The following is an 18,368-nucleotide window of genomic DNA, read 5'->3' as shown; positions in this document are numbered from 1 at the left end:
CATTCACTGGAAGACAAAGGACAGAAAAACTAAAATCCTGAGGCAAAGCTAGTGCTAAATAGAAAAAAAACCCTCTTATACTGAAGAAAACAAACACTGACACAGATATAAAACGAAAAAGAAACCCCACCAAACACCTCAGCATTCAGAAAACAGCAGTATCTACAAGGCTAGATAAATTTAGGAGAGAAAATGCAGCTCTTATGTCTGTACTTCTCCATGGACCAAAGTTCCACTGTGTGAGAAAAACTGATAACACAAGCTGAGCACCAAAATGAACTCTGGGCTCAGCGATGACAGTTTGCAATAATGAAACAGAAAATGAAAAGAAAGGTCACTACAGTCATTCTTGGGACCTCCTGTAAGGTTGCCCCCCAGAAGAGACTCTGTACCTATTGCCACATAGTAGAACACGTAAGAAATGGCAGTTCCTAAAAAGAGAGAGTCAATGAAAGTGTGCGAGACAGAAACAACGATCAAGAGGACAGAATCAAAAAGTTTAAAAGAGAAACTCATGCTCTATATGGAGATAATACAAGCAGTGAAAAAAATCCTGCTTTCTAAGCACTGAAGTGGGAGAGCAGAGCAGAGCTGAGGTGTTACCGCACCCGCAGCAAAGGTGCCGCTGCCTAATCTATTGCCCAGGAATGCAAAACAAAAGATCCAGGTGAGCGAGCGCACTCGGCGGCTCGCTCCACACCTTCGCATCTCCTCTGCAAAGACATAAAACTTGCTTTGCAGAAACACATTTACACTGAGRGCGATAAACAGTTTCCAGGATTCTGGCTTCTCACGTTCATGTAACAATATTCAAGGGCTCAACACCACGGTCGTGTTTCCGAGCTGCCAAGAGCTCCCCGAGCTGCACGTCGGGGCTGTGATTCCGGATTCGATGTCATTTTGCCCCTCWCACACCAAATCCGCCGAATCCACCCCCCTGTTTTGCAAGTCATACGAGCACCGGGAGCTCTCCCCGAGCCCGTAGGCGCCGTTAGGAAGTTCCAACCCCTCCYGGCCCCGAGCAGCGCCGGACTCGGGGCGCTCCAGCTCGCCAAACCTCCCTTTCATTCACCTTTCGCCGCTTCCTTCAGCGAGCTCCCAACTCCACACGCGAGCCCAGCTCTCCCCAGCTCTGGGGCCTCAGGRAAAGCCCAGCGAGCCCAGGGACMGCACCGTTGCCACCCGCGGGARGGGAGGTACCGGYGGCCCCGCGAGGCAGCCGAGGGGTTTCTACAGTTCCCGGGGGGCACCTGCACCAACCACCAGAGCCGGCGGGACCCCGGGCCGCTGCCTGGGGCCGGGGGGCTGCGCTGGCCCGGCCCCCAGCCCAACCGGGACCTTCCCCGGAGGACCCAGGGGAGCGGAGGGCAGAATGGAGCGAGCACGGTGCCTTCACTCATTACCGCACGGTCGGCACCGRGGCCACCAGCGGGGCCACCAGAGTACAGCACGGCGCTGTCCCTTCCTCCGAGCCCAGCCCGCGCCCCGCTACATCCGCCCGCCGAGCCGCACCCGCCCTTGCCTCACCTCAGCTCCGCGCAGCCCCGCCGGGAGCGCAGCGGGGCCGCCGCGGCCCCCGCGCCCTCCGCCCCTGCCCGGCCCCGGCCCGGCGCTGCCGCCGCTCCTTTGTGCCGAAAGATGGAGGCGACTCACGGTGCGGCCCCGCCCCGGCCTCAGGCCCCGCCCTGCCCGCAGCCGCGCCCCCCGCCGTCTCCCGGGCGACCCGCCCCGCCCCCGGCCCCKCCCCCGGAGCGAGCGCTTCGCCCAATCGTGATGCGGGACCGCCGTGACGTCATCTCGCCAGCCAACCCCCGTGCGCTCCGCGCGCCGCGCTGCCTGCCGTAAGAACGGCGGTGATTGGCTGCCGCGGGGGGCGGGGCCGCCGAAGGAAGGGCTCGCTGGGTTGGCTGTGGCGGGCGGAAGGGGCGGGGCGGTCGGCGGAGGGGAGCGGGGTCAATGGCGGCGCTGCGGGCCCGGCGGTGCCGCTCGCTGTGAGGGGTTGCGGTACGTGCCGGGGGCGGGCCCGGGGCGGCGGGGCCGAGGGAAGCGCCCGGGGGCGGGGAGAGCGGCCGTGGACGAGCCGCGGGGCCCTTCTGGTGCGGGGGTGAAGAGGGCCGGGCCTGGGCCYTGCGAGCGCGGCGGGCCGGGGGCCGCTCTCGGGATGAGGGGCTGGAGGGACGATGGGGAGAGGAGATCGCAGTGAGGGTTCGGAACAGCCCGAGCCCGGCACTCCCGAGAGGGTCACCCGCACCGAGCTCCGTGCGCACCGCAGGAAGCGGGGCCCGGGGGCGGGTCCAGGCTGATGGGGAGCGATTCATCCCCTCCATCTCTGGGGCGGCTCCAGGCTCGGCACGCAGCGCTTTATTTGATGTGCTGCGGGGGTGCGGGGAGCGCTGCCCGAGATGGTTYAGTGGTGGGTTGATGAATTGGGTTGGTAAAATAATGTCTGTTATTTAGTAAGGGCTGAATGTAATGGAAGATGCTGCACACGGGTACACAAGACTGGGTGCTCTACATCTGTTCCGGCCTAGGTGRTGGCAAGACTGTGAAGTTTGGGAGGTTTATTGATCCTGGGGGTGTTACCATCTGGCATTGTAAAAACCTGCAGTTTACAGCTGTGACAGAAACGTCTGTCATTTGCAGTGACAGCACAGCCCTAGAATACAGTCATCAGATGAAAACATAGATAAAAAGGGGAAAGTTGCCAAGTGCATGTTTTTTGTCGGGTCTGGTTTGTGTGTGTTTGAGGGGGCACAGGATACAGCAAGATTAACAAACTTTATAAGTGCAAGTGAACTTCAATATCATGCTGCTTGATGGGGTTTTTTTCCCCCACATCTTTTGCCCCAAGATACGGTTGTCAGTAGCAGATACCAGCATTCAGGATCTCAGGCCATAATTAAATCTTACCCTCTTTATGTGTCTTAAAATACTTTATCTAAGTGAACTGACTGATCCAGGTGGTTTGCTGCTGAAGGCTTTAGTCCCCAGAGGATGATGTGTTCTTGTAAATGCCCTCTCTCAGTGTTTTTTATTACTTTCTGTCACCATTGTATTGGAACCTTATGCTCCATCTCTAAATGGATGGGTTGAGACGACACGAGTGGAGTAACAAATTATGTTGTTTATACAGCACTTGAATAGRAAAGCTGTCCTTGTGATCAGGACCTGTATTCAGCAGTGAGATTCAATTTCCATCTTCTCTCTAGGTTTCCAACTTGAACCACCTTCAGAAATGACACTCAAAGAGCAAGTGTTCCATGCWTTCTGGAAAGTGGACTTGTCTTTGGGTGGCTTTTTGTTAGATATTAAAAAAAGAAAGAAAAAAGTTAAAGAGAAAATCATCAGCCCTTGATCTGTCCTTTGTGTCCCCAGCTCTTAAGGGAATCCTTTTGTCTTAACTTCTTTTACTAACACCCACCTTATGCATGCATCCTGCTGTAACAAATATTTGTCCAGTGCTCTACCCTGGATTTCTCCTGAGACCTGTTTTTTCATTTTTGTTGCAAACAACACCTCACCAAAGTATCCGTTTTGGTAAGGATTTCAGGACTTCCTGCTGGAGTGATTCCTTGTRGTATGAAGGATGATAAACTAATTTCTTCCCTTGTTTGGGTTTCTGCATCCCTTCCTCCTTGGAGAAGTAGCTTTCTGGGATCTCCTCTGTGTTGAAATGCAGACAGGGTGAGATCCCAAATGAGTAGTTCTTGGCAGAACTGCAGGCAATCCTCTGTAGTCCATAACATGTGGCAGTTATACCAGGGAGATAAAAAGTAGAAAAAAAGTTATGTTTGCATGTCTTTAAATGAACAGCTCCGTTTGTTGTGTTTATGTTGTACTTCTGTGTCCAGGCTTGATGTAAGAAACAAAACCAAACATTAGGGCTTTGTTGTGTGGTATGGAGCTGGTAGAATAATTCAGAAGGGAGACACCAAGGACTTACAGAAGCAGTTTCTTTCATCGTAGACTTACAGGTGTCAAGACCACGAGTTTCCTTGCTAGGTCAACCACGTGGAGCATCTTCACCCTGCCTCTGATACTGAAATCTTGAAGCAGAATGTGGCTGCACTGTGTGGGAAGGGGCTGTGCTCTCTCCAGGGGAAGTGTTGCTCATTTTCTAACTCCAGCCCTGTTTCAGCCTTGGGGAATTCCCTCTCTCACTCACCTGTTGAACTCCATGTAACCCCAACAGACAGCCCCCAGCACAGCCTGCCCCAGCTCAGCTCTTCCTGGGGCTTCAGGGAGCTGCAGGAGGTTTTTGAGGCTGGAGAGATGAGTTGCTGTTGAGCACCTCTGAGTTGCTTCTCAGCGGGGAGGAGAATGGGGCCTTGGTGGGGAGGAGAATGGGAAGAAATAATCCTCAGGGGTTGAGAGAAGAACAGTTTGATAATTGAAACAAAAAAAAAAAGTTAGTACTGTATCAGTACTATTAGTATTAATAATAATGGTAGTCATGAAAAGGGATGAGGAGCAAACCCAAGATAAACAAGTGGTTCTCAATATGGTTGCTCACCACCTCATGCCCAGCTTGTCCTTGAACWGGGATCAGCAAATCCCAGCCAGCTCCCCACAGTTTATATATTGGACACGGTGTTCTATGGTCATGGTTCTGTGGAATATCCCTTTGGCCASTGCAGGACARCTGTCCTGGCCATGCTCTGTCATGGCTTCTTGTGGAGATCCTCACTGACAGAGTGTGACACACTCGGTAGTCTTTGACTTAAAACACTACTGAGCAACAGCTAAAACTGCAAGAGTGTTATCAATGTTATTGTCACAGTAAACTCAAACCACAGAGCTGTACCAGCTACTAAGAAGTTTAACTGTCCCAGCCAAAACCAGAAYAGTTGCTAATTTCTGAGATCTCACTGTTAATCACTTCTAAATACATGCATTCAACAACTGAAAGCAAGCAAGCTTTCTCAAATTTTCACAGGCTGGGCAAAAAGAATTTGGGGTTTGATGTTTTGCCGTCACTTTATCCCTCTCCAAAACAGAGATGTGGAAGAACAGAAATAAAAAGATGAGAGTGTAGGTGAGGGTGAAAATTTTTTTATTCTAATATTTATTTAAGCAAAGTAAATCCACTAAAATACTACTTTCAGAGAAACAGCCTGAGGTARACAACTAGCAGCAAAGATGTAATTATGAAAAGAGAGTAAAGAAAGAGTAATAGATGATGATTATTAGTCTTAGCAGTTAYGCAGTGAGTTGGTATCTCAGTCAGTGCTTACTATGCAGTGTTCTTTAGAGAACTGAAGTTACTCTAAGGGCAGCAGGTCTGTTTTTCAGGATATTTAGTAACATTTCACTCAATGAAAAGYGTAATCAGACTCCTGCTGTCTTTCATACTGTGTTTTTAGGCGACACTATTCCACAATGGATGGGGGAGATGGTACTGCTGACCTTGTGATTAACAAGAGGTTCGTGTCTGAGGCAGAGCTAGAGGAGCGACGAAAGAGAAGGCAAGAGGAATGGGAAAAGGTCCGAAAACCTGAGGATCCAAAAGGTATGGGATAAATTGTAATAATCACAGGAAAAAGATCTGAGATTRTTTCAYTTTTGTGGAAAATAGAAATAAAAAGTAATGGCGTTTTATATTCTGTAGTTTCAAAAGGTTTTTACATGAAGGAACTGAGAACTGTTGGTGGTTTAGTGTTTCTAACATATGGTCTCCCTTCCTGATTTCGTTCCTTTCAGAATGCCCAGAGGAGGCATATGACCCACGGTCGTTGTATGAAAGGCTCCAGGAACAGAGAGAAAAGAAGCAGCAGGAGTTTGAGGAGCAATTTAAATTCAGTAAGCACCAGCAGCAAACTGCATGTGATTGTATGCAACAGTTGTACACAACTTCTKAGTAAAGGACACATCCGTGTGCCTTGTCTCCCTCTCTGAGAGGGAAACAGAGGCTTCTGGAGAGTGTTATTAAGATCCTGGATTTTTAAAGGAACACATTCTGGGCACTGAGAAAGCAGTGCACAGATGCAAAACTCAAAAGGTGTTTGCAGTTACAAAGCTGCGTTCTTGTAAGGTGTTGAATACCAAGCTTGTATTGCACATTAAATAGAATGAAAGYAAACAKAAAACCCCAAACAAGCTTGATAGCAATTCGTGGAAAAGTGGAAATGTAYTGTGGTTTTGTGACTCTTGAACTCATGCTTTAATACAATCTTGCTTGAATCAATCAAAGAAATYCTGTTAGAGCAGCTATTACATTTCCAAGCCATTATTTGACTAAAAGTGATTTGAGAGTTAAGATTATTATGTTGAAGAAGTAAATTTAAATGTTTTCATTCTTGAAAAGTAGATGTTGACTCTTCTAATGAAATGGGAACCTAATTTCTACTGATGTTTGAATTTCTAGTTTTATAGAAAAGCCCTTTGAAAAATGGAAAGTACAGATAGCAGCATTAATGCATTAAAGTCTCCAACTGGACCTACAAGATTCTTTCCAGCTAGAGAGTTTCCAGTTAACTTMAGTAAACTTTTGATCCCAGTCATTTTTGGTGACATGAGTAAGCAATGCTTGCCCAAGGAGCCACCCTAAAACTGACTGCTGTCAGCCTGAATGGGAAGGGCTTCTGATAACTATCTAAACTAATAGTTTTTCTTGCCCTTATATTAGATCTGCAACACCTTTCCTTTGGTAAATCAAGTTCTGGAATGGGAAACAGCCTTGAGAAGTAAATCCACTTCTTTTAAGGCAACCACAGTAAAATATCAGATACCAGCCAACCTGGAGAACAAAACCTACTGCAGACTGCTTGGGTGGGAACCTCAATAATGTCAGCTCAAAGGACCTCAGTGACTGCTCCTCTTAGTTGGCAGATGAGGCAGGCAGCAAWTTAAATTAATTCATGTCACTTGCTTCATAAAATGTCTGGAATTTCACTATTTTTGCTCTCTGAAGAGCCCCTCAGCAGTAGTAGTGAGTGCTACAAGTTACTGCTTAAAGATTTATGAATGAGCTCTGCATGAGTTGGAAGGAGCAGAGATTGGCTTTTATAAAATAACCCCAAACAACAATTGATTTCCAGAGCTTTTCTGTCAAAGACACAAGTTTGCCCATTATCAGTGTGAATGGATTTCCTGGTTTGCCCTTAATTGACTAGGGCTTGCCTGTGTGGRTGAAGATTAAACATGTGATGATTTCATGTAAAAGCCTAAAAATCCTCATATGAAATTACACTTTAAGGAAGACTAAAGGTGATGTTGGGCTAAGATTTCTGGGCATGACTACAAACAGCATAATTTGGTCTTTTTAGAAATATTTTTTATTATTGTAATTAAATCATTTGCTCAAGAGACGTTGAACATTTKCAGAACAGGAAATAAAAGACCTTCCTGCTGCACTAGCATGTACTTTCCTTAAAGTAGGGTAGCATGTTTAGAAAGAATTTGTTTTTATTTGGAAATTAGGAGTTTTCTTACTTCTACTTTTTTATTTTTGAATAGGTGTTRAAACCAATTAGGTACAAATTGTTTGCTCTAAGAAAATGTACTTCCTCTTTTGAGGCAAGATTTTTTGGGGAAGAAATAGTGTGGGTTTTTAGTTATTGGTTGGTTTAAGAACATTCTAAGGAGGCAGGCTTAAACTTGGTGTCTGAAACCAAAACAACAAATTTCTTATTTCTTTATTCAGAAAATATGGTAAGAGGCTTAGATGAAGATGAGACACATTTCCTTGATGAGGTTTCTCGGCAGCAAGAGCTACTAGARAAGCAACGAAGGGAAGAAGAGCTGAAAGAACTAAATGAATACAGAATATCCTTTGCACTAAAATGGCTGGTGGTTACACAGAGGAGGGTAAGAGTGGGCTGTAGTTTGTTCTGTCAGTTGAYATTCTTTTTATAAAACTGCTTTACAGAACATGTACAATCATACATTTTCAAAGTTTAAGAGTTTCATTGTAGCTTTGATAGACCACTGTAGTGTTTGATACTCCCCCTTCAACTTCCACTTACTTGGTACTTTTCTTTCCTTCTCCCCTTGTCATTGTTTTGGGGTTTGCCATGATTTGGCTTTTTTCTGTTATTGAGGTAATGAAATACCATCACTAAAAAGATAAAAACATAAAGAAAAACTAGCCTATTATTTCTAATATTTTGCTTTTCTCTTCTTATGGAAAACTAAGTGCTCTTTTTTTAATTTTATATTGTCTGCTTTTAACATATCTGCTTGAAATAATGTTTGAATTGCTCTCTCTGTTACTCTTCTTGAAGTATTAGATACTTTATCCCTTGTTGATACSTGCAGGATGAAAAATTAAATACATCTGTGCAGATGTGCTGACTTTCTTCTGGGAAGGCAGTGCCCATGGAGCCTCGGCTCCTTTGGGTAATGTACACTTGTAGGCAGTACTAAGAGCAGGACAGTTTGGCTTTACTTTTAAATGCCTAAATTTCTTGAAGATATGCTAGAAAATCATAAAGGATGCTTTTTCTCACTAATCAGTGCCAATTTTTTTCTCACTAATTAATGCCAGTCAAGGGAGGTTGGAATGATTGGAGGATTTCTGTGCTAAGGAAAATACTTTTTTATTTTTTGAGGTTTACTGAACCAATGCAGAAGGCAATGGTTTATTTGTCTCCATTGCTTTTGAGTTATGGATGAACAGCACATGAGTTCTCAGGGAAGTTTTAGTATAAATGAAAAAGTTTGTGGACACAAGGAGGTGACCAAAACCAGTCAGCAAATAAATTTGAATCGTGCTGATACTACAGAGATTGGCCTTACCTTGTTAGGCAATGATTTACAAATTGGAGCATGTGTCCTGTGAAGAGCATCTCAAGGAATGTGTTTATGAAAAAGCAATCCTGATGCACTTTTTTAACTTCAGAAATAGGCTGGAGTTAGTTGGTGAATTTGGAGTACTTTCTTGATTTGCTGGATCTAATAATGAGATACTCATGGGATATATTTAGTTTGGGTGATGGTTGCTCGCGGGGCTGGCTGATCCAGGGCTGTGCAGTGTGAGGCTGTGCTGTGGGAGCAGCTGACAGCTCTCGTTGTGTCACCTACATCTGGGGTGAACCATACCAGCCCAGAGGGAATCTTAGGTTGTCTTGAATTAGCCACATGACACACAGATCCCTGAATGGCCTGGTCAGGATGTACAGGCCATCTTACCTCAGCCTTTGCAGTCTTAGTAATATCAGTGGCTCTGAATCCAAAGTGTTGCTGTAAAAATTAAACTGTAGAGCTTGCTACTGATGGGATGGAGGAAGGGAGAATGTTTCATAGTCGCTTCATCCCATGAGAAAGTCAAAGGTGTTGCCTGTTTAATTTTATTTTTTAAATTCTTTTAATTTAACCATAGTATTTCAAGCAACCTCAGAGCAGAATGACTTGTGTTTGGAATTYTTAGTGGTGTTCTGAAATGCAAAAATGTGTTTTGCATCTGCAGTTGTTACTAATGGTTTATCACTGTACTAGGTAAACGTGCTGCMTCTATGGGTACTGTTTAAATGCTCTTCCGAATTAATAAGAAGAATGTCACCCCAATGGGTTTCATTATTTGCTCTCTTTTTTCTGGTATAACAGCTAATTTAAGCTACCCAGAGGCATGATTTTCATGGTAAAAACTGCTTCAATAGTCAAGTACAGAGATTTTTTTTTCAATTTTTCCTAATTTTTCAGGCTGAACWATCACAAAATTATACATCTTCAGGATAAATATGCCTTAGAATATTTTAATGTATTCTTGAGCATAAGAAATAATATGCATGGATGAATAGGAATTTTTCTTCCTCCTGCATGAACAACTAGGTTGTTTGCTCCTTAGCCTATCCAGACTCCCCTGTTGTGACAGTAATTTAAGWTTTCCAAATATTTTTTAAGCCATTTCCAAGAACTATTTGAGAACAAGATCATCTTGTCTCCACTGCTATCTAAATGTAGGAACAGTCCCCCTCCAAGAAGCTGGCTTTACTGAAGGACAGCTTGTTTAGTGCAGTTGATATTTAAGATTGAGAGGTTTATTTCTAATGTTGTCTTCCTGGGAGGGAACACTTCTTGGCTGGCTATAGCATTACATTTGCTAATGACAGCAGGATGTATAAAATACCTACTAAAAATGTGCTGTGCCTTTCTAGTTGAGGAGTTTTAGGAGAATGCCATCCTTGATGGAAGCAAAAAGCCTGTAATTTGGTATCTTTTAAAAGAAAGGCCTTTGAGTTCCTCAGTCAGGCTTAGAATATAATGAGGTAATAGACCTAAATGTGAATGTTGAACACTGCAGTGTGTGGAAGAATTGTGTGGCAACATCAAACCGTGTTCAACACAAAGAGCTTTCAGATGGCTTCAGATTGCCACAGGATGGCACTCCTGTGCCATCTCAAAAATAGATAAAACTGAGCAGTGGTTTGGGCTGAGAAGACTTTTGGTTGAARTAGGGAGCAGTCTGTGTTAGTGCTGTTTTCTTAGGAAAGTCAAATAAGAAAGGGCATCTGAACATTCCTGACTGTAAAGTGATTGGAGACTGTATCACTTCAAAGCTAAATCTAAGAGTTTTTGATTTGTAGATGTTTAGTGGGGTAAAAAGCTATGACTTCAAATCCTAGGGCCATCAATATGAAATTGACTGTCCAATATATGTCTGCAGTGACTGGGGCAATTCCAACTGGTGGGATTGTAGTTGGAGGAGAAACTGTTAGAATACTACATTTGAGTTTATAAACACACTTCTAAACTAGGTTAATTTGCCTTTGCTTGTGCAGTTTAAAATTTTTGCAGAAATTTGTGTGACTCTCCTGGCACCTCATCTACAAACAGGGTCTTTGGCAGATCTGTCTTCACCAGATACAGCTGGACATTGCTATCAGCTCCTGCCACAGGGGATGTGTTCAGTGTGTGYAGGTGTGCCCTAATAACAAACAGACCCAGCTCCTTCTTATCCCATCTGAAAACCTCCTTAAGCTTCTCCACTTCATTATAGGTTTCAGCTGCATTCCACCTTGCTAACACTGTTTTAATCTGCCTAGCTTTTCTGTGCAGTTGCAATCTTCTTGGGTGAATCTTGGAYCACATTCCCCCTTAACCAATCTGTYTCCTTCCTCCTGGCATTGGTACTCAGACCACCCTTGTGGCCCTTACAGAGAGATAAGCTGAAAAGGCAGAGTGCTAAARGCCAAACCCAAAAAATAGGACTGTTCTGTCTTGCTAAGCTGATATCTGCTGGGCTCAGCAAAAAGAGGGTTTGAGGAGTGGAAGTGAACATATTGCTGCTTAGCTTTTCTGTTAAGGATTAGGGTTTGGAGCAGCAGAATTGAATTACAAATGTGTTGATCCCCATAGAAGGGGAAGTACTGCATTGCCTGTTTGGTTTGTTTGTTTTGCTCCAGCCTGACCTTTTTGCTTTTCTAAGGCCTTTAGGAAAAGGCAGGATGGTGGATATGTTCATGGGTGCTGGATGTTGTGTGTTACACCTTTCTGGCATCAGAACAGTAGCTCCCAGGCTGCTGCCTGGACATCTTCACAGGGAGAGCTGGTCCTGATACCTGAGAGAGCTCTGACCCCAGAGGATGAAGTATCTTCTCTTTTGGCTGAGGGTACCAGCTGAATGTCATTACAAATAAGTTTATTTTGATAGAATATGTGAATGAACTTTGGTTGCTGCTGTCAGCAGAGCTGGCTAAATATATCAGGGAGGAAATGTCTGTTCTCCCCGTTCCTTCCCAGTTGATCCTTAACCCTTAATTCACAGCACTCTCACTAAAGTGGGAGTCAGTATGGACCCAAAGAAGGAAGCTGAGAAGAAATTGCCCATGAAGTCAGTGGAAAACAAGAACAAATTTTCTCAGGCAAAGCTGTTGGCAGGAGCTGTGAAACACAGAAGGTTAGTTTCACACGTCTATAAATTCATGAGGGAACGGAACCCAGTTAGCAGTGTAAAGGGAGACAGGCCAAAACTGCCTCCAGAGAGTGAGGTGTAAACCTTAGCCCTAAAGAAAAAWGGGGGAAAGTATAAGAAAAGACCAGTCTTGTTTCTATAGGCTCTCACAAACTGTGGGGAAAAACATGAAGCAATTCAAATAGATAAGCGTGTGTAAAGGAAGTGGGTAGRCTCTTCGTTTTAGAGTGCCAGGCTTGGGCAATCCTGCTTGGGGATCTAGAGGCAATCTCTTCTATATCTGTTTGTAGATATCAGTGTCACCTTATGCAACTTCATTCAGGGTTGCCTAATTTATTAGCCAGTTTTACCTGTGTTTAAAATGGGTTGTTTTAATTGCTGCTGGGGACAGCATGGGGAAGACAAGGTTACAAGGGAGGAGCTTTGTGTACCAGTTTGGTCCTGAGGACATCAGAGACACTTCCTGTGTTCTTCAGTGATTTGCATTGATACATCAACACTCTTTCCATGCCAGGGAGGTGGCAGCTGGGTTTGTGATGTGTTTGCTGCTTTGATCTTGGCCTGCAAACACAGCTGCTGGTGTGCTACAGGTTATGGAGAAACCAGGCATGGGGGACAAGACTTRTTTCCCACAGATGAATCATCTAATACCTAAGATGATTACTGACATCTCAAAATTCAGTGTGTTCGAATCATCTCAGAGAATGCGAGATTATTTTAGAAGCTTATCTTGTAGGGTGATGTTTAGTCCCAGTAGAGCAGTAATTGCATGTCTGAAAACTGAAGAAAGCACTTCAACCACCTAATGTCTGTGGGGTTGGGTGATAGTTTGGGTTTGGGAAGGCAGAGAAGAAAAACCCTGAGCTGATAACAAGCAACCAATAATGTTGGTTTTGTCTTGTAACTCCTAGTCCTTAACCCAGTAGGATGYAGAAAAGGAGCTGGCATGTGCTTAATGGTACTTCTAAAGTCTGCAGATGGCATCTGTTCAAAGAGAGCATCTTAACTGACATGTCAGAGCCATTGCAGACTTGCTTTGCAGTCTTCTATTTTTGCCATCTTATCTTTTATTGCAAAGTGGCCCAAAGCAAGTGTAGTGTGAGCTCAACATCTGCTCCCTGAGCTTTGTAATTTCCTGTAAAGGAYGTATTACTATTAAAAGCTCTCTGCACAGAATAACCTTTCATCTGTACTGCATGTTCTGAAAGAACATGCAGGGAYAGGAAAGAGTTAATGCATAATAATGCTCATGCTTCATCAGTTCATCACRGCTGAATCTGGGAATTTGTTTATGTGGATGACTTAGAATTGGGAACATGCAGGAAGGGGGGRAATCTGTGCAGTGACAGGGGAGGGCTATGGAAGCTCTGAACAGTCAGAAGTCCAAGATATGCTCCTTTATTCCAGTGCCACTTGGGTCCCTAAAAAGACCTTTCTAGACATTGCTGCTGTGTGAATTGCTGCTAAACTGTCTGGGCTTACTGGGTGCAAGATTTCTAGATGTTTTAGAACAGGCTCTAGGTGATTGAAGGAGGGGAAGGGAGCCCTGGAAGGGAAAAGGCATGGATGTTGGCACCAGCAAGCATGGTACTCATCCACATGTGCAAGGCTGTGGTCATATGGGTGTCTGAAGCTCAGGTAGTCATTCCCAATCTCCTGTGGGGTACATCCTGCTGAACAGGCAGCTCTGGGTTGCTGTGTCAGGGGTTTGACTTGGACTGCAGGGGACATGTTCCTTCCCAGTTAACAAGTGATACTTGTAGTGTAGGTGGTTGATGCTTCCTTAGAGCCTGCATGTTCCCCAAGGAGCCTCCTTTAATGGCAATTGGAAGTGGTGATGGTCATCAGGGGACCCTGCTGGCGTTTGCTGTAGCATTTGAGGCAAAGATGTAACAATGACTTCACTAATTAAGTGGTTGTCTWTGAGGAACAAGACACTTCCTTATTTTTTCCACAGTTCAGATGGTGGTAACAGTGTGAAGAGGTTGAAACTAGACACTGACCATGACGAAAAGAATCAAGGTATGTCCCARATTCTGCRCATGRGAAGCTSTGTGTCTGTCACTGAACAGCAATTGACTTGGGGTTAAATCTCATAGAGGTTTTGCTTTCCTGTTCTTCCACTGGGCAAGACAGCCCAGACTTTGGCTGGCACTTTCTCTCTTGAAAGCAGTAGAAACGGTAAAGCAGGAAAATAGGGCTGCAGGGAACCTCTGCAAGTTATCAGGATGTCCCCTGCCCAAACCAGTCCTGACAGATGTTTGTCTAAGYTGTTCTTAAGTCTCCACAGATAGACTGTGCACCTTCCTTAGAGAGTTTATTCTAATGCTTAACTGATTTAATCTTATTTAACCTCATAACTAATGCAGTCTCCTTTGGTGCATTTCAAGCCTAATGCTTGTTCTGTGGGCAGGAGACACTGAGAACAGATCATCCCTTTCCTCTTCACAGCAGCATTGGATGTATTTGTATACATCCACTTTAGCTTTATGCTCTGAAGTGATTCAGTCCATCCTGAAATCAATTTGTTTCAGAAAATTGTGGGGAACTAGAAGAATTAAGTCGTGTTTCAGCTTTAGCTGTCAGGGCTGCAGTTGACTTGCTGTCAAGATACTCTGACACAAATCGGGTGAGCTGCAATTGTATAACAACAACCCAAGGSGCTTCCTGAATCTCCTTCTGTTCAGTAAACTTTCAGAACAGCAGAAATAATTAATTAGCCGTGGAAGATGGGAGATGTTGACTAGCAGAACGATGGAATAAAACTTTTTCTCAACTATGCTGTTACATTGCAAAAAAAAATATACTCAATTACTCAAAGCAGAGCCATTTATTCTTATTTAGTGGGTTTGGTAYTTGACAAGCATCAAACTGACAACTTTAGAATAAAAAATCTATAATGCCGGCATAGAGCTGGGCTTAAACTAGTGATGAGAAAAAAAAAATCCCCTGAGGTAGCAATTCCTTCCTGTCAGAATGGCTTTATTACAGCATAAAGCTGCCTTATGCTTTAATTAAATCCTGAAATCATCCGCCGCTTATGTGGGAAAAGCAGGTGAGTGACACGTGGCGGTTCCTGGGCTGACTGAGAACCGTTTCCTGCACTCTGATTTTTGACTGAGGTTTCTCTCTTCCAGAAAAGCCCTCCTGTGTTCCCTTGGGGAGCAGCTCAGTGGGAGGCTCCACAGTGCACTGTCCCTCAGCCGCCGTGTGCATCGGGATCCTGCCTGGCCTGGGCGCCTACTCGGGGAGCAGCGATTCAGAGTCCAGCTCAGATAGTGAAGGCACCATTAATTCCACTGGGAAGATTGTCTCTTCTGTCTTTCGTGGCAACAGTTTCTTTGATGGTCCATAACAAAATCCCTCCGTGTGTAATGTAGCGCAGAATATCTTCCAAAGCCCTGATGGATGCTTGTTGCATCCTTCTGCCCCAAATATAATCTTTCTAGCTAACCTCTCAACTTTAATACACTCAGATACTCCTAAAGTAACTCATTATTTCCCCCCCCACCCACAATTCTTCATTTCTGGGGTGCATACTGAGCCTGGAAGAAAAGCTGCCATTGTAAAGCAGAAGGCACACCTAACCATGTAATAAAGGTCTGAGGGTATGGAGGAGAGTGCTTTATCTTTTACAATTCTTATGGGAAGAATTATGTTGATTTAAGAAGTTTATACAAGACCAACAGGCAAAAAATAATCACTTGAAGCAGTGAAGTCTTGTAGAAGCAGCCATGTGTTCTGTTTTAAAATGTCATTTTTATTCTGTATTTGAAAAATGGGGGCAGAACCAAATTTGAGCAGATGGTGAAGTGTAGATTGCCATGACACTGTAAAGAAGTTTTAGTGTTACATGATTAAAGACGTTCTGAATGCATTTTTTTATCCCTGCTTGTGCCATTCATAATTGTTCTCATTTCATTAAGCAATTACTGTTCTAACCAGCCAGCCTTTCCCTCAAACTACATCCAGGAGAGGTGTAGGCCAGTTTCCCACAAGAGCAAAAGTGGTGATGGAAAACTTGGTCTGAGTGAGTTTACAGGAACTGCAATTGGTCATTCTGATCAAGGGCTGCTGCTCCAGCACCAAGGCTTGGCAAGTCATCCAGCTTTTCAGCAGCAGTGTCCTGAAGGGCATGAATCCAGAGCTGGGATTCTCCTCTTCAGCCAAGCTCCTTTGTACAGAAGCTGGAGAACTGCAGAAATAGGGCTGGGGGCCCATCCTTTGAACCTCAGTGTGCTGATGGCAGTTTGGAGGGTTGGAACAGCTCTGCTCRACTGCTCAGAGGTGGAAGTGTCTGTGCAATCCTGCTCTGTGTGGGACAGCATGTGGTCAGTGTGTACAAAAGGGCAGYTTGATGTGACACTCTGAGGGAGCAGCTGGGCTAAAAGAGAGAAAACAAGGCCTGCAATGGATTCATGCCTTAGCATGAGTGTTGAACTTTCCAAAGGAAATGGAGACAGTTGTGCTTGCAATGAACCTATCCTTAGCCAAATACCCTTTCTGTTTGCACAGCCCTGTTCCACAGTTAGATCCTTACAAATGTCCTGTATTTCCTCCCCTGTCCTGGGCAGCCTGGCACCTCCTGTGTTTGCTCCAGAGTTGCTCCTCCTCTGTCTACCATAATTATGGCACTTGCAAGGTGGAAAATAAGTAGATCTCATGCAGCCTCCAAATGCTTTGCTTTTGTGACTTTCATCTTACTGAGCTATGGAGTGAAATKGAGTTGGTGCACAAAAARAAAAGCATGTTTATTTTATTAAAGTTGCATGGGCAAGAGCCTCAAGGAGTTGGTATGAGAGCTGTTGGTGTTCTTCCCTGGCATTAAATGAGATCAATAATCTTGACTGTAGAGTCAGAGCTGTGAGCACGGTCGGGCTGTTTTCCTGAGTGGTATCCTGCACAGCTGCAGTCAAAATGCCAATTTAGACWGAAATTTATAGTGGGAGTTGCCAGCCAGTTGTGGAAGATGTGGTGAGGGTGGGCTGCAGGTGAGATAGTGTTTATGTGGARCCACACAAGGCCAGGAGGAGCCATAGTCCAAGAGAAGCAGATGTGAGGGCCCTSTGCCTTCCTGTTCCTGGAAGAATGGGATAGGACATTTGGGGAATGCCTTTGAGTCTGAGTCAGCTCTGCTGTTCCAGGGCCTGGCCCTAAACAAAGCAGAGCTGTCCCAGCTCCACCCCACCGTGTGTCCCATTCACCTTCGCACATCAGAAGCCATCTGACATTCCAATGCTGCAGTGCACTGAGAGATGTGCTGGCAAGTGCAGAGTGCATGGGATGGAGGATGAATTGGACCTGAAAAGGGCAGCTGTGGCAGTAACCTTGCCCCAGGCCGACAAAGCCAGACCAAGGCTGGTTCTGGCTGGCTCCAGCAACTCATTCACTGGTGGATTTAGATTTTGTTTTTGTTATTTTTAAGAAAAAAACCATGACTGCATAGTATGTGCTTCATCCCCTCCCCAGGGACAGCTCAATAAACCGCTTGTTGTCTGTGCTAGTTGTTAAAGCTTCACTGAGGTGTTAAAAAAACCCGACAAACCCCCYACAAACACTCTACTAGCACAAGAGCTTACGAGCTCCTGCAGCTGCATGTGAGGCTCTCTTATGGAAATCTAAAAAAAAATAATTTTTTTTCCAAAGCCACAGACTTCCATCTGGAAGCTGAGCTGGATATGGCATTATTTTTAAACAAGCCACCCTTCAAAGGCTGCTTCTCCCTTTGGAAATGGGTGAAATTTGGAAATGTTTATTTTCCCTTCCAGGAGGTTTTGCAGAGCAAACGTTTCACAGAGCAAGTCCCACCTCTCCCAAGGGATGGATGGGGTCTCACCCAGTGCTGTGCTCGGAGTGGGCTCATTGTGGGACTGACTGGGTGCTGGTGGCAGCTGCTGGGTGGTCGGTGACAGAGAGCACAACCAGTAGCACACGAGTGTGCAGAAAGTGCTGCAGGCTTTATATAGGGACAGCAAACTCTCACCTCAAAAGCTTCCATTAATGGGGAGGAGYGAGGTCAAGTCTAGTCGAGTTTGGAATACCCTGGTGATCCCTGCCGGATGTTCAACAGCATACTCAGCTTCAAAAGACTTTAATCTAGTTAGGAACAGCAGAAAGCAGCAATTAGCACATTGCTGATGAGCAGCTCAAAGGAGCTGCTGGAGAGCAGGATTTCATTACCCAGCCCATCTTCTCCCAGGCAGCAGGGAGCTTTTGTTACTCAGACTTGGAAAATTTTCTGGAGTTGAAGCAGCAGTGAACCGTGAAACTCCCTTTGATGGCTTGTGGTGGGGTCACCGGGGCTTTCCCAAGCACACGCACTAGGCCCCTGCCCTCAGCTCAGGCAGGCAYTAAAGGGATGCTGCCTTCCCCAGGATATCCACCTTCAATAAATCTTGGTCTGGGATGCTGCACTGACAGGGTGGGGTTGATGCTGGGACACAGCCAGGAGGGCGACCGAGGGACCAGGGTGACTCCAAACACCCAGCACTGCTGACACTGCGAGCTGCTCCCACAC

At 45.2% G+C, this 18,368-nt stretch overlaps 2 protein-coding genes across 2 annotated transcripts in view; one reads left to right on the top strand and one right to left on the bottom strand.

Annotated features, from left to right (window-relative positions):
• Window positions 1-1,607, bottom strand: part of RSPRY1 (ring finger and SPRY domain containing 1) — a 37,087-nt gene extending 35,480 nt beyond the window's left edge. The window contains exon 1 of the mRNA XM_057376352.1: window positions 1,528-1,607. The gene's annotated coding sequence lies outside the window, so the exon portion shown is untranslated. The remainder of the gene's footprint in view (window positions 1-1,527) is intronic.
• A 327-nt stretch (window positions 1,608-1,934) lies between these two features.
• PSME3IP1 (proteasome activator subunit 3 interacting protein 1) lies at window positions 1,935-16,622 on the top strand. The gene is made up of 7 exons (XM_057376370.1): window positions 1,935-2,004; window positions 5,364-5,509; window positions 5,701-5,799; window positions 7,643-7,765; window positions 11,704-11,836; window positions 13,809-13,873; window positions 14,989-16,622. Exons 2-7 carry the CDS (start codon window positions 5,380-5,382, stop codon window positions 15,204-15,206), a joined length of 768 nt encoding a protein of 255 aa, XP_057232353.1. The 5' UTR covers window positions 1,935-2,004; window positions 5,364-5,379; the 3' UTR covers window positions 15,207-16,622.
• Window positions 16,623-18,368: the final 1,746 nt, after the last annotated feature.

Source organism: Malurus melanocephalus, unplaced genomic scaffold (genome assembly GCF_030028575.1).
Source record: "Malurus melanocephalus ecotype Western Australia unplaced genomic scaffold, MMel_1.1 scaffold_278, whole genome shotgun sequence".
Lineage (NCBI taxonomy): Eukaryota > Metazoa > Chordata > Aves > Passeriformes > Maluridae > Malurus > Malurus melanocephalus.
This window is presented reverse-complemented; position numbering and strand designations above follow the sequence as displayed.